General features: G+C 39.6%; 1 protein-coding gene across 1 annotated transcript in view; it reads right to left on the reverse strand.

Moving 5' to 3' along the window:
* Positions 1-14,684, reverse strand: part of COL4A3 (collagen type IV alpha 3 chain) — a 170,216-nt gene that overhangs the window by 63,747 nt on the left and 91,785 nt on the right. The window contains exons 17-26 of the mRNA XM_043995200.1: positions 13,938-13,991; positions 13,600-13,641; positions 11,151-11,235; positions 9,864-9,899; positions 9,073-9,237; positions 7,602-7,694; positions 6,527-6,622; positions 5,674-5,744; positions 3,616-3,795; positions 2,505-2,673 (exon numbers count right to left, since the gene is read on the reverse strand). Coding sequence (XP_043851135.1) covers positions 2,505-2,673; positions 3,616-3,795; positions 5,674-5,744; positions 6,527-6,622; positions 7,602-7,694; positions 9,073-9,237; positions 9,864-9,899; positions 11,151-11,235; positions 13,600-13,641; positions 13,938-13,991 — 991 coding nt within the window. The remainder of the gene's footprint in view (positions 1-2,504; positions 2,674-3,615; positions 3,796-5,673; positions 5,745-6,526; positions 6,623-7,601; positions 7,695-9,072; positions 9,238-9,863; positions 9,900-11,150; positions 11,236-13,599; positions 13,642-13,937; positions 13,992-14,684) is intronic.

Here is a 14,684-nt window from a genome sequence, read left to right on the forward strand (position 1 = left end):
ATAAACAATTAAAAAAATGCATACAGAGGGAAAGTTAGCATAATTTGTTTCTCATAGGTTTTAAAGTTAATTTAGGCTAATGAGCCCTTGGGAAATGGGCTTCTGATTATCACTAAATCTAGAATTTGCAGGTCTTATAAAATAGACTGTATTTTGAAACCAGGTAATGTAGAATTAAGCTAAATCTTTGACGAAAGACTTTTTATTTGTTACAAGGCAGCATATTTATAAATTTTATAAAATATTTATAAATATAATTATTCAATTATATTTATTTCAATGCCATAAACATTAAGTACCATTCCTTGTACATAGTAGCTACTTTGTTGAATTAAAGCATTTACCATAATTCCTAGCACATAGTTAGCTAACTAGGTTAGCTATGTACTGAAACTACTTCACACATTGAAAGTTGGACTAAAAATGTGAAAAGAACCTAGAGAGTAAAATATTTTAGGAAAATGGAATATTCCATAAATGTTTTCATTTAGAAATAGGATTTTCTATACTAGAACAAAAAAATCAGTTTCCCTTTTCTATTCCTTTATCTCAAGAAAGGGGTAAAAAAAAATGCCTATGCCATTATTATCTAAAGGGACCTCAGTGGTCATCTAGTACCAGAATGCAACCTACCACATTCCCAACAAGCGTCATCTAGCCTTTGCCTGAAAGGGAATGAGGAGGAACCCACCACCTCTGGAAACAACTCATTCCACTGGGCAATAGTTTTAATGATGAGGGTGATTTTTCTTACATAAACCTACATTTGCCTTTTTGCAATTTTTTTTTTTGGCGGGGCAATGGGGGTTAAGTGACTTGCCCAGGGTCACACAGCTAGTAAGTGTCAAGTGTCTGAGGCTGGATTTGAACTCAGCTACTCCTGAATCCAGGGCTGGTGCTTTATACACTGCGCCACCTAGCCGCCCCCTCCTTTTTGCAATTTTAACCCATAGTTGAGGCAGGCTGGTGGCACGGTGTGATAGAGTCTCGTACTTGGGGTCAGGAAGAATAAGATGAATTTCAACACTGCCTAAGATGCTAGTTATGTGACCCTCAGCAAGTTAATCTCTGTAAGCCTCAGTTTCCTCATCTGTAACTTGGGGATAATTTATAGGATCTCCTTCACAGGGTTGTTGTAAGGATCAAATGAGATAACCTGTAAGGTATTTTGCAAACCTTAAAGCATTCTATAAGTGCTACCTATTATTATTATTATAGTCCTGTGCTCTGGAACCAAGAAGAACATCTAATTTCTCTTCTAGGTGACAGCCCTTTGAATATCATGCTCCAGATCCCCCAAGTCTCCTCTTCTCTGGACTAAACATTTGCATTTCCTTCAGTTGATCCTTATTTAGCAGCAACTCAAGACCCTTTCATCCTGATTGTTTGCCTCTTGTCATCTTGTCAATGCCCTTCCTTAACTATGCCCTCCTCACTCCCCAACTCAAAACAACATTCCAGAGATGACCTGATCTGGTACATACATCAGGACTATGTTATGTCTTTATTCCTGAAAGCTTTAGCTTTCTTACTAAGGGCAAAGTTTCTTCCCTTCTTTTCTTCCTTTATTTGTTTGCTTGTTTGTTTAGCTTCTAAAATAAAATAAAAGGGAGTAAATCATCCCCATACCCCTAAAACTTATTTGGACTTTTTCACCACTAGCTCATCTGACTATAAATGAATTTAAGGTAACACATCCTTTCCAAGCCCCAGCTATATTATTTCAGTGGAATATTGCCAATTATCCATGGATCCTTAAGGCTAACCGCACTTATGTTACCGCAAAATGGTAGTTATTTGCTTTAGATATGTTGACTTTTAAGCTTATTGTTTCTTTAAGTTTATTAACTATCCAGAAAAAATAGATGTGCAGTGAGATCACTGTGAATCTCCAGTATGGAAACGTGATCAGGAGCTGAGAGTAGGGCAATAATCACAACCCATCAACTGCCTTTGCTTCCTCTTTAGGTTAATCCAACGTAACTTCAGTCTCTCACTGAGGTTCTAATCTAAACTCCTTTGTGATTAGATTAGTAATAGTTATATAGTGTCCTGATATATTTTAACTATGCTTAAATTATTTAGTAGCAAAAGATAAATTAGTTTTTCCAACATAACCTAAAGGTCATCTGTCTAAAATTTTGCAAATTCCATGCCTAGTGTTAATTAGAAATCATTAAGTGTGGGCTCAATGGAGAGAGTGTCAGCATTTGGGAGCAGGACCTGAATTCAAACCCTGCCTCAGACATTTGTTGTGTGACCCTGGGCAAGTCACTTAACCTCTCTCAGACTCAGTTTCCTTATCTATAAAATAGGGATAATAATAGAATCTACATCACAGGGTTATGAAGATCAAATGAAATAATGAATGTAAAGTACCTTGCAAACCATAAAGCTCTAAATTAATGCCAGCTGTTATTATTGTGATGGAGATAAAAAGTTTGGTAGAATTAGAAATCCACTATGCATGGAAATAAGTTAGGCTGAATATAAAACTAACCAACCGTCATCTCCAGGTGATCCTGGAAATCCAGGTAGACCTGTAGCTCCCTTTGGTCCAGGTTTTCCTGGTGGCCCATAGTTGGATGGTCCAGCTGGTCCCATAGATCCTGGGTGCCCAGGGTCACCAGGATTTCCTGGAAAACCTTTATCTCCCTTTTCTCCATTCATAACCTATGGGAAGAAAATGTAACTGGTTGGCATTTACCATTTTACTTATTTTTTGCATGTTCTGCTTTTAACACAGCATCTTTGTGACCATGAATAAGTCATTTAATCTCTTGGTGCTCTGGGCAGTTAAGACTATAAATTACAGATGAGTTGCTGATCTTCACCAGTGGAAAATGTTTACACAATGGGAAGTCTTCACATTGCTGGAGGGGGGGATCCCCCACAAAAACCCCAACCAAATAGTAAAGTGTTTATGATACTCTTTTAGGCTGATATTTATTTTCTGTGGTGTGCAAACTTATACCAAATATGTGTACTTACTTTTGCCTGTATCTGTAAATGAGCGTTTCAAGAATTTCCTACAGTTGTGAGTCCTATAAAAATAGCTTAGAGTTCTAAAATACTCATCGTGAGTGTACAGAGTTAAAGTTCCCTATAAAACATTTGATGCTAACTCATTGATACTTAGAAAGGATCTGTGATCTTATCACTGGGTTCTCCTGTATTTCATGAGTTATTGTGGTTCACAATGCCATCACCTGGTGGCCAGCCTTCTAGTGATTAACCTCTCTGAACTTGGCTCTGAAACTTGAGCAACAGACAGTTTTATCGCTGGCCCTGTACTTGAAGCCCTTCCAGATAGCTGAGTTCTTCCAGAGCTGGTACTCCATTGACGTAAGCATCAAGGGCCCAGGATTAGCAATGGCACAAAGAGAAATTAATGTAGGACTTTAATGGAGGGCTAGCTAGTTAAGTAAATACCATAACTTTTTTATACATTGCCTTATTACTAGTATTAATGAATTATAATCATAGCTTTCTTCATACATACGTAACTCAATCCTAGTTGTTATTACTCCTTGGAAGATCATCTTTTTTCTTTAACTCAAGCTTTATTTCAAAAAATGATGAAATTAATTAAAAAAAACATTGCTGTATACCAACCGGTTCGCCTTTTGCGCCTGGTGATCCTTTCATTCCAGGTTTTCCAGGAATTCCATCTGAGCCATTTTTTCCAGGGTCTCCTCTGCTCCCCGGATCCCCTCGATCTCCTACTTCTCCTTCCTGTGATGTTTCACCTTTTTCTCCTTTTAGTCCCGGATTACCAGGAGTACCTGGGAATCCCTAGTGTGAAAAAGAAAGCAATCTTGTTTACAGTTTTGAGAAATGGATTTTGTATTAATCTTAAATACATATGATAGTAGTATGCATTTATAGTGAGCTTTTGGGTTCTCAGAGCTTGTTTGTTTACATTAACTCATCTGATTCTTCTAATAACCTTGGGAAATAGATACTATTATTATCCACCTTTTTACAGAGTAAACAGACTGAGAGGATTAAAGTGACTTTCCAAGGTCTATACAGCTAGCAACGGTCTGAAATGGGATTTGAACCCAATTTTTATATCATGCCACCATCAAATAAAACTTGTTACATATTAAAACCTTTTCAGTTTTGAGGAAGACATTAAGGTTTTATCTTTGTACTCCCCCTATTGTTCATGAGTTACTAATGGTTGAAAATAGCATCACCTAGTGGCCAACTTTCCAGTAAGGCAAGTTATATTCATGTGACTGCTCCACTAACACTGCTTTTGTTGGAAAGTTGAAACTTTTTAAGTGAATACAGCCATCACAGTGATTGATATTCAGTACAATAACCTAAACAGAGGTTGTGGTTGAACTTGGATTATCTTTAACTCTCATTCAAGAAAAGTATCTCCTATTTTCTTTTAGTTGGTTGGGGTCCCCATCTTCCAGGGTTCTATGATTACAGAGTTTCAGAAAGCAATGGCGGAAGGTCATTCTAGGCAAAGGGGAATGATTGTAGATGATCGGTTGGCACAGTAGAGAGTTTTGTCCTTGTATCCGGGCCAGTCAATAATTGGTATTTCCATCTCTCTGTAAAGTTGAACTCACATTCCACTTTAGTATCATTCCAAGATAATGGAGGATGAGGCGTACTCAGAAGATTTAGAGAAGGCCCAGTAAAAATACCCCCTCACCCTATTTTCTTTTATTCTGATTCCCTGAACTCAGTGGGGCAAATGCTTTGAAGATATGGCTTTAATTTTGAGCCCATGTTCCCCCAGAAACTAAGATGTTTATAGGAGAGATTTTGCCCCTAGGTGTCGTAACTTCTGTTCTTGCTATATTTTGTCAGTACATATATATCCCTTTGTGAAAACTAATTGATGCTAATTCTTTAAATAATACTTGTGTTTTAATCACTGGCCTTTAATTTTGAGGCAAACAATGCCATTTAAAAAGAAACGCCTTCCTCAAAGAAGTGGCAGTAGCAATAAGAAGTAGATGTCAGAGTTAGACCTTGCCTTTCCCTGGCCCAGACTTTTACTAGCTCTGTGATGAAGGACAGATCACTTTATCTCTAGGTCTGAGGGTGGGGAGTTGATTTTCTATCAACCCTGAGTTTTTTACCCACTTGGGAAAACTAGACCTTAGGGTAGTCCTATTTAGTCTGTAACACCTGTTTAGGTCCCTGGTAGAGGTAGGACCCATAAGAGGGGAATGTTTCTTAGCCATCTGTAGGCTTAGATATCTTTTCTGACATGATAAACTTGTTCTTTGTTCAAGCTTTGTTAGCTAAGTGCTTGCTGGGGAACTGACACATCTAGGCAAATACTAGAAGTGGGCCAAATTCAAATGTTCCAAGGTCCTGAGGCCCAGATGAGGAAAAATATGAGCTATACAAGTTATTTTTAAAAGGTAGCCCTCATTTATTTATTTATTTATTTAATTTTTTTTTTTTTTGCGGGGCAATGGGGGTTAAGTGACTTGCCCAGGGTCACACAGCTAGTAAGTGTTAAGTGCCTGAGGCCGGATTTGAACTCAGGTCCTCCTGAATCCAGGGCCGGTGCTTTAACCACTGCGCCATCTAGCTGCCCCTAATGCATTTATTAGAGAAGTTCTAATTTTCACAAGCACCAAATGAAAAAAAATAATTGAACCACAATGTTTAAACAACACATAGCTGTAATCTTACCGGAAAGCCTGGGAGACCTGTAACTCCTGGAGATCCTGGGCTTCCCTTTAAACCATCAAGCCCTTGTCCCCCTGCAAGTCAATCAAGTAACAGACATTTATCGAGTGGTTATTATGTGAAAAAAGAATTCAGTTAGCAAAACATAACTAGCTGTTCTCTTCAGGTATCATCTAAAGGAAATTATGATTTAAATTGTTTCTAGTTAATTGCTGTCATAGCAAAAGAACAGTGCTGGGTAAAAGAATGAATTGAAAGGCAGAGTTGAATATGGGTACTACGTACTCTTAGGGCTTTCTGTTGATTTCATCAGAATACACCTCTGTTGTGCATTTAAGCACTTTACAACTTGGGGCCCTTTGACCAACATCAGTGCTGGTTACCACTCAAGAATCTCTGCTCTTCCACCCCAGACCATCAACAGACACTGGGACCAATACAGACAGATGCAAGGACATGGATTCAGGGAACTTTCCCCTCTCCCACCCAACAGTCATTGGTCAGTTCCCACAAACCACCGGACACTCAGACTCAGCTGACTGCTGTAGATATCCCAGAATTCTGCTGCAATGAAGTGAATCTGGTTTAGCACCACGTGGGATTTCTGACCCATGTCTCCACAGCCTCCAAGTAGAACCCTTTCTGAATCCCAGCTAATGAACTCCCACGGATTAAGAAAATATTTCCATGCTGGCATTTGTGTTGCCTGGGTTCTTTTGTCTTAGACTTCTAAAATCCCCTTTCCAGTCTACTCAAATAATCCTAGTACATCTACGTCTATGATTTCAAAATCTTTCTTTGCCAAGCAAGTCAGCATTCCACGAGAAAGGGAATAATAGATCCAAATATCATTTACCTTTAATTCCTTTTTCACCATCTAACCCAGGTAAACCTGGCAGACCTGGGGGTCCCGGAGTGTAACTGCACTGGGTACACAGCAGTCCTGCTTCTCCTACAGTGAGATGATTATTCCATTAATCAGGGGCCCATAAGGTCTACTGAGAAGAATTAAACCTTTTTATTTCCATGAGACAGAGAACTTGTCTTTTGTGTGTTATGAAAAGTTCTTAATAAATATTACAGCTAGTAATAATCTCTTCCTATTCTGTCTGGGGTAGACAAGTAAGTGAAGAAGAACATGAACTTAATTCCAGTTATCCTGAGTTTGGATGTTGAAAAAAGAGATTGAAAATCTGCCATAAAAGTGATTAACCCTTCAGAGTTTATCACCTGGCAGAGAGTCTACAAGGATTCATTTGTGTGTTATTTCAGCCTTCTATTTATAGATACACAGAAAGCCCATGAGCCATTTTCAGCTAATTCCTTCTTTCTTTCTTTCTCTCTCTCTCTCTCTCTCTCTCTCTCTCTCTCTCTCTCTCTCTCTCTCTCTCTCTCTCTCTCCCCCCTTCCTTCCTTCCTTCCTTCCTTCCTTCCTTCCTTCCTTCCTTCCTTCCTTCCTTCCTTCCTTCCTTCCTTTTTTTTTCTTTCTTTTTTGGAGACAATCATGGTTAAGTGACTTGCCCAGGGTCACACAGCTAGTAGGTGTCAAGTGTCTGAGGCTAGATTTGAACTCAGGTCCTCCTAAATCCAGGGCTGATACTTTATATACTGCACCACCTAGCTGCCCCAGCTAATTTGTTTTTGAAAAGAAGTGAAGAGCTAAACAACTTAATTGGCTACTTAGTTTTTCTGTATTGTCATTTTATGAGGGGAAAAATAGGATAAAATATAGATTATTATTTTTTTTTCCAGGGTAATGGGGCTTAAGTGACTTGCCCAAGGTCACACAGCTAGTAAGTGTGAAGTGTCTGAGGCCGGATTTGAACTCAGGAACTCCTGAATCCAGGGCCAGTGCTTTATCCACTGCACCACCTAGCCGCCCCCAAATTTAGATTATTTTAAAGCATAACGTTGTTGATAGGCTCACTAACCTTTGGGCCCAGAGGCTCCAGGAATGCCGGGAGACCCAAAATGTCCTGGATCTCCATGGTCTCCTGGAGGACCAGTCTGAAAAGTTACTTTGCCTGTTGAAGAGTTAGAAAGACAATTTTAAAGGTATTGAATATTCTTAGAGACCATTTCCTATGAACTATGGCATATACATTAGGTAATGTATCTAACCCTATTATTGGAAGATGATGTGACTCATATGTTGGTATGACTGAAGTGAGTTGGTCACTTTTTTTCACAGTTGCATGATAGAAGTGGAAGACTGAGTTTGGAGAAGGGCCAGAAATCTGGTTTATTGGGAATATAGAAGACATGAAAAGGAGTGATGCAGAACACCAGGAAGACATTTAACTGCCAGGCAGAAGAATTTATATTTCATTCCAGAGACAATAGCCAACACTTATATGACAATTTAAGGTTTGCAAAGTACTTTTAAAATATTATTTTATTTTTACAACTCTGGGAGGCAGGTGCTATTACCATTCCCGTTTTACAAAAGAGGAAACTGAGGCAGACAGCTGTTAAGTGACTTGCCCAGGCTCACAAAGCACTGAGTAACTGTCTGAAGCTGGATTTGAACTCAAGTCTTCCTGAGTGTAGGTCCTGTGCTCTATGCACTGTGCGACCAGCTGCCTTTTTGACTCTCTGCATGTAAACAGAAACTCATTAGGCACAGCTGTAAATTATCTGTTGATAAAAGCTTAAGTTCAGTGACTCTTCCAGAAGTTTTGTATTCTCCTTGGTTTTGTATGTTAAAAGCTGTTCTGAGATTGCCACCTTTAGAAATTGGTCAAAATCATTATAGTAGCAGAAAGAACGTTGATCTTGTTAGGGATTAGGAAAGAATGGTCGATGTCTGAGAAGTAAGTGACTTGCTCCAGGTCACACAGCTGATAGTTGAAAGAGCAAGGATCCTGACTCAGGTATTGTCACTCTATACCAGGTTCGCAGAATCATAGATGAAGAGTTGGAAGGGAGCTTCAAGGTCCAACCTCCTCATTTTATGGTTGAGGAAGAGGAGCTCCAGGGAAAGTGACGTTTCCATAGTTACATAGCTAATGAGATTGATGGGCTACCTAAGTTTAGATTGTTGACATTATAAGACTAATAAGTACAAGGGATGACAATGAGCTGATGATTCCTCTGCAAGCTGGTCACTCGATCCTCCTGACTTCACTGATAAAGGAATTGGAACAGGAGCAAAAATGAAACATCGAGGGGAGGGAGGGAGAAAAATCTGAAATTGTAAAGCTTGTATAAACAAAAGTTGAGAACTATCTTTACATGTAACGGAAAAAATAAAATACCTTATACATAAAAAAAAATGAAACATCAACAGTCAAAACTCACAATTGCAGAGCAGGATTAAAATCCATTGACTCTGAACGTATACATTTGTTACAAGAACAAATTTCAGATAATTCAGGGGGCATGGGAGGGAGGCATTCTGACCTGGTGGTCCTGGAAGACCAGGTAACCCTTTGTACCCTGGTGTTCCTGGGAATCCAGGAAGTCCAGGAGGCCCCATTATGTCCATGCCAGGTGGTCCTCTCTCTCCTTTACTTCCCTTGATTCCGGGAGATCCTGGAGTGCCCCTAAGACCAGGTCTTGATGCCCCTAAAGAGAAACAAATAAACATTTTAAGCTATTAAAATGACCTCCAAAACATTTTAGGTAAGCTATTTTTCTGTATCTGTGTTCCTTCAAGATTCCTTCTTCTTCTAATAGTTTGTTTATTTTTTTTTTGCTTTTTTTTTTTGTGGGGCAATGGGGGTTAAGTGACTCACCCAGGGTCACACAGCTAGTAAGTGTCAAGTATCCGAGACTGGACTTGAACCCCGGTCCTCCTGAATCCAGGGCCTGTGCTTTATCCACTGCACTATCTAGCTGTCCCAATTCCTTCTTCTTCTAATCATTGCTGTTTTGCATCCAAGAAAAGTCTCTCACTTCTAATCCAATTATTGATTAGCATCTCAAGGGCACAGGGAAATTTTAATGAATACATGAATCCAAGTTGATTGGACAAAAAAGATGCCACCATCCCACCCACTCATATATTCCTCATCATCTTCCCTTTCCTTACCTGTTTCAGATAACAAAGAGGTAGTAAAAATGCCTTGAGTGAAGCTATAAAACATCTGATGTGTCACCCAGAGAGATATAACTTTAATGTGATCTGATTTAATATGAACATTACAAAAATTTTATGATTATTGTACAAATTCTAAGAAATACATACATACCGGGTCTACCAGCAATTCCTGGTGGACCTCTGGGTCCTATGGAAAAGATTAAACAATTTTTTAAAAGACATAAATACCAAACCTTCCTCCACCTTCCCTCTCCCCTAAAAAAAAGCATAAGATCATTAGGATTTAGAACTATTAGGAACTGTGGAGGCCGTTCAACTCAACACCCACATTTTACAGATGACGAAACTTAGTCCCAGAGGTATAAAGTGACTTGCTGAAGGCCGAATAGGTAGAAAACAGAACTGAAATGCAGATCCAGATCCTCTGCTTCCAATTCACAGCTCATCTCCTATACCACATGTGCCTTAAGTAACTAGAGAAACTGTAAGGCATTACCCCAAAAGAACCAGGAGCATCAATCAACACAAAATTAAAAAAAAGAATTTTCCTATAATTTACTAGAATTTCTTTTTATCTGTGTAATTCACTTTAGCATTCACTTTTTTTTTTTGGTGAGGTAATTGGGGTTAAGTGACTTGCCCAGGGTCACACAGCTAGTAAGTGTTAAGTGTCTGAGGCCGGATTTGAACTCAGGTCCTCCTGACTCCAGGGCTGGTGCTCTATCCACTGCGCCACCTAGCTGCCCCTTGTATAATTCTCTTTAAAAACAAATAATTATAAGCTGATATTACCATTTTACTTTCAAATAAAAGTGTTCAATCTCCTATCTTTCTATTTTCTTTGCCTTTTGGATAAAAAAATGCATTGTAGTAACTGATGCTGCTTGGTCCTTTGAAGTATTCTTAAATTTTGGTCCTTCTAGTAAATTCATGGCTTTTTGTGTCTTGCTCTCTTTTCTTTAAACACTGTGGACTTCACATAGACAAAGATGAAAGAGACCAGAAAAAGACTAAAACTTTACTAATACAGAGATAAACTTGGAGAAAGATAGTCAAAGAATGAAAACTTCCTGTGAAATACTTGTAAAGAATTGAAAAAACCTGTGTAAAGAGATGATGTATGTACAGGGCTTGTTGAACCCTGAAAGGATATAGCCATAGGCTATATAGGTGGGGGGTGGCAATGGATGTCTGTATTTCATCCAAACTCACAAAAATATTATGAAATAACTTTCAATATTGTCGTTTACATGTTGGGACATAAAAATGGTAATGGGATCTAATCATCACCACCATGTCTTGGAAACACCAAGTTTGGACATCCTTCTTCTTAAGTGGCAGACAGATGGTACCTGTAAAACTCTGAGTCTTTCAACAACGCATCACAACAAGTGGGGTCATTCCCAAATGAGAGAAGACTTGAAAAAAATCCTCTTACCCTGTTGACCACGTGTTCCTTTGGGTCCTGGAGGGCCAGGGCTTCCCTCATTGCCTTTCTCCAGGTATCCATTGGAATATTCTGTCTTAAAATAGAGAGGTGTGAACATTTTGTTTTTGGTTTTTGTGGGGCAATGGGGGTTAAGTGACTTGCCCAGAGTCACACAGCTAGTAAGTGTCAAGTGTCTGAGTCTGGATTTGAACTCAGGGACTCCTGAATCCAGGGCTGGTGCTTTATCCACTGCGCCACCTAGCTGCCCCAGGCGTGAACATTTTTAAAAAGAAAGGCTCCTAGGGACTCACTGAAAGCTTTAAATGGACAACAGAATGATGCTGATTATTCTAGTTTCCTCTGTGGCCTCTTGACCAAAAGTAAACTTTCAGAATTTGCCAGAAGTCAGAGGTCATCTGGTACACAGCAATCACTTATGGCTTTAATATATATGAGTAAGAGTGAGGGGCAGCTAGATGGGACAGTGGATAGAGCACCGGCCCTGGAGTCAGGAGTACCTGAGTTCAAATCCGGCCTCAGACACTTAACACTTGACCCTGGGCAAGTCACTTAACACCAATTGCCTCACTAAAAAAAAAAAAAAGAGTGACATATATATGAGTAGGTAACAGTTTGAAATTTAGGGACTAAAGATGCCCTCCTGGTACTGTGATTATTCTGGATGTCCATGCTATAAATGTCAGAATATAGTCCCAGAGGGGCTCAATATACCTGTGGCTAATCTCTTCTCCCTGATCTTGCAGCTCATCTGCCAGCTCACATTCCTTAGATGTTAGTGATGCAGCTTTAGAGGAGAAATGTAGTTCTTTTTCTTTATTCTTTTTTTTTTTTTTTTTGGTGAGGCAATTGGGGTTAAGTGACTTGCCCAGGGTCACACAGCTAGTAAGTGTTAAGTGTCTGAGGCCGGATTTGAACTCAGGTCCTCCTGACTCCAGGGCCGGTGCTCTATCCACTGCGCCACCTAGCCGCCCCTGTTGTTGCTTTTTGGATGAGAGCCATAACTAGGATGGGGTAAGCAGGGTATTGCCCCAGGATGCTCAAAAATCCAGGGGTTTATTATCTCTAACCCCTCCTAATCCTCTGTTAGTCTCTTACCATCACTTTTTTTTTCTTTGGTGGGACAATGAGGGTCAAGTGACTTGCCCAGGGTCACACAGCTTGTAAGTGTCAAGTGTCTGAGGCCGGATTTGAACTCAGGTCCTACTGAATCCAGGACGGGTGCCTCACTGTGCCACCTAACTACCCCTTACCATCACTTTTGAAACCATAATGTGACTGCCTCTTACTTTCCCTAGTGCCTGACACATAGGAGGCATACAATAAATTACGAATTGCTTGCTCTCTTACCTGGCTCCTGGTAGCCATATTGGTTACCAATGCTTTCTCTCTCAGTGTGGTGGCTAGCCTGGCATACCTTAGATAAGTTCTTGCTACGTCCCTTATCTCATAACTGTACCCTTTTCTTGTTTCTAACCTCTCTACCCTTAGGGGTCATGGGCTGCTCCAAAGATGGTTTTTGTGTGAGCCACTCATAGTCTAGCAGAGAGGTAGCCTGTCACACAGAGTGTCTAACCCTAATCTCCACAGGCCCATAACCCCCTCCTATCAGCTTATATGTGATTCTTATGCCTTCCTACACCATAGGTGTACTCCTTGCTTCAGCTTAAGGTATCCTTGGTTTTCTGTGTCTTCTACCATTGGGCCTTGGGTCCCCACTGAGGTCTGTCTCCAATGTTCTCCTCATTTCCTGATCTGCTTTTGACAGGACCCATAATTTCTAGTTATGGTTCTATATTGTGGATGTAAAGCTGGAAAGGATGTGAGAGGCAAGTGAAGACAATTCTTCATTTTGAAGATGAGGCAACTAAGACACAGAGATATTAAGTGATTTACCTAGTGTCACATAATGCCTGAGGTGGGATTTGAATCCAGATCTTTGTGGCTTTAAGTCCAATGCATTCTCCACTACACTATGTTGCCTCAATAAATGCCTTTTGGTTGCTGAACTGGAGATAAAGTCCCTTAGTCTAAGGGTGTGTATTGTTACAGTCCTCCTGAACACAAAGGTGGGAATCAACTTTGTTCTTAGTACCAAGAAAAACAGTCTCTTCCCTGGATATATCCAAGGGGAATGTGATATTGTGAGTTTCTTAGTCATACATTTCTTTTCTTTTTTTTTTTTTTGGCAGGGCACTGAGGGTTAAGTGACTTGCCCAGGGTCACACAGCTAGTTAAGTGTCAAGTGTCTGAGGCTGGATTTGAACTCAGGTACTCCTGAATCCAAGGCCAGTGCTTTATCCACTGCGCCACCTAGCTGCCCCCTATTGTGAGTTTCTTAAAGAGTTGTTCATAAAGATGAATCAGGGAGCCATGCCTTGAGGCGATCAACTCTTAAGAGTTCCTCAACATTTTATCAGACAACTTCATATAAACTTACTGGACCACGAAATCCTGGTGGGCCAATGTCTCCTTTAAATCCCTGTATTAAAAAAAATGGATGTCAATGAATGCAAATGGCACAATTAGACTATTTTACATGCAAGTGCCCCACTTCCTCAGAAAATAATAGTCTTCATTAGTTAAGTTTTCTTTGAATGTCATTTAAAGTTTAAATCCAAATGTTAAATTGTTCCAGGAAACTGGAATGCCTAATGAGACATCTTACTGAAGTCTATGATGATTGTATCTTGTGCCTGGGTTCCCCCTTTTTTGTTTTTATCAAATATGATTAAATTAGAAGAGGATAAAGTCAAAGGATACTAAGGAGAGGATTACCTTAATGCCAGTTTCACCACTTAATCCAGGGAAACCCTTGTCACCCTTAGCTCCCTAAGGGAAAGAATAGAAGAAAATTTAAAGGAGAAGTGAGTTCACCAGTTTCTCCTATATCTAGTGTAAACATTTTAAATTGCTTTTTGTTGGAAAAAAGAGAGGGAACTTAAAAATGTATTCATATTAGATTTGCACAGAAGGATGACTTTAAAATAAGAATGTCATAGTAGGTGCTAAGTCAGCAATTGCTGAATTAAATAGATCATTAGGAATAGTTTTATTTTTTATTTTTAATTTTTGTGTGTGTGAGGTAATTGGGGTTAAGTGACTTGCCCAGGGTCACACAGCTAGTAAGTGTCAAGTGTCTGAGGCTGGATTTGAACTCAGGTCCTCCTGAATCCAGGGCCAGTACTCTATCCACTGCACCGCCTAGCTGCCCCGAAAAGTTTTATTTTTTAAAGATAAACGTTTCATTGGTTTTTAGAATACACAAGGGGTCTCAAATATCAGTATAGAGAAGTTCCCATTTGGAAATTCCTTCCAATGCAGATAGTAACCCGTTTATGACCTAGTAGATTTAATTGAATTAAGCAATTATTAAGCACCTCCTCTAACACTGTACTAGGCTCTGAGGATACAAAAATTAAAATGATAAAAGGTCCTTGCCCTCTTGAAGCACATAGAGGTTAAATGACTTGTCCATGGTCACACAGATAATTTCAGAGGCAGAATCTGGGTGAGTGTAGGCCT

The sequence above is a fragment of the Dromiciops gliroides genome, chromosome 3 (assembly GCF_019393635.1).
Source record: "Dromiciops gliroides isolate mDroGli1 chromosome 3, mDroGli1.pri, whole genome shotgun sequence".
In the NCBI taxonomy this organism is placed as follows: domain Eukaryota; kingdom Metazoa; phylum Chordata; class Mammalia; order Microbiotheria; family Microbiotheriidae; genus Dromiciops; species Dromiciops gliroides.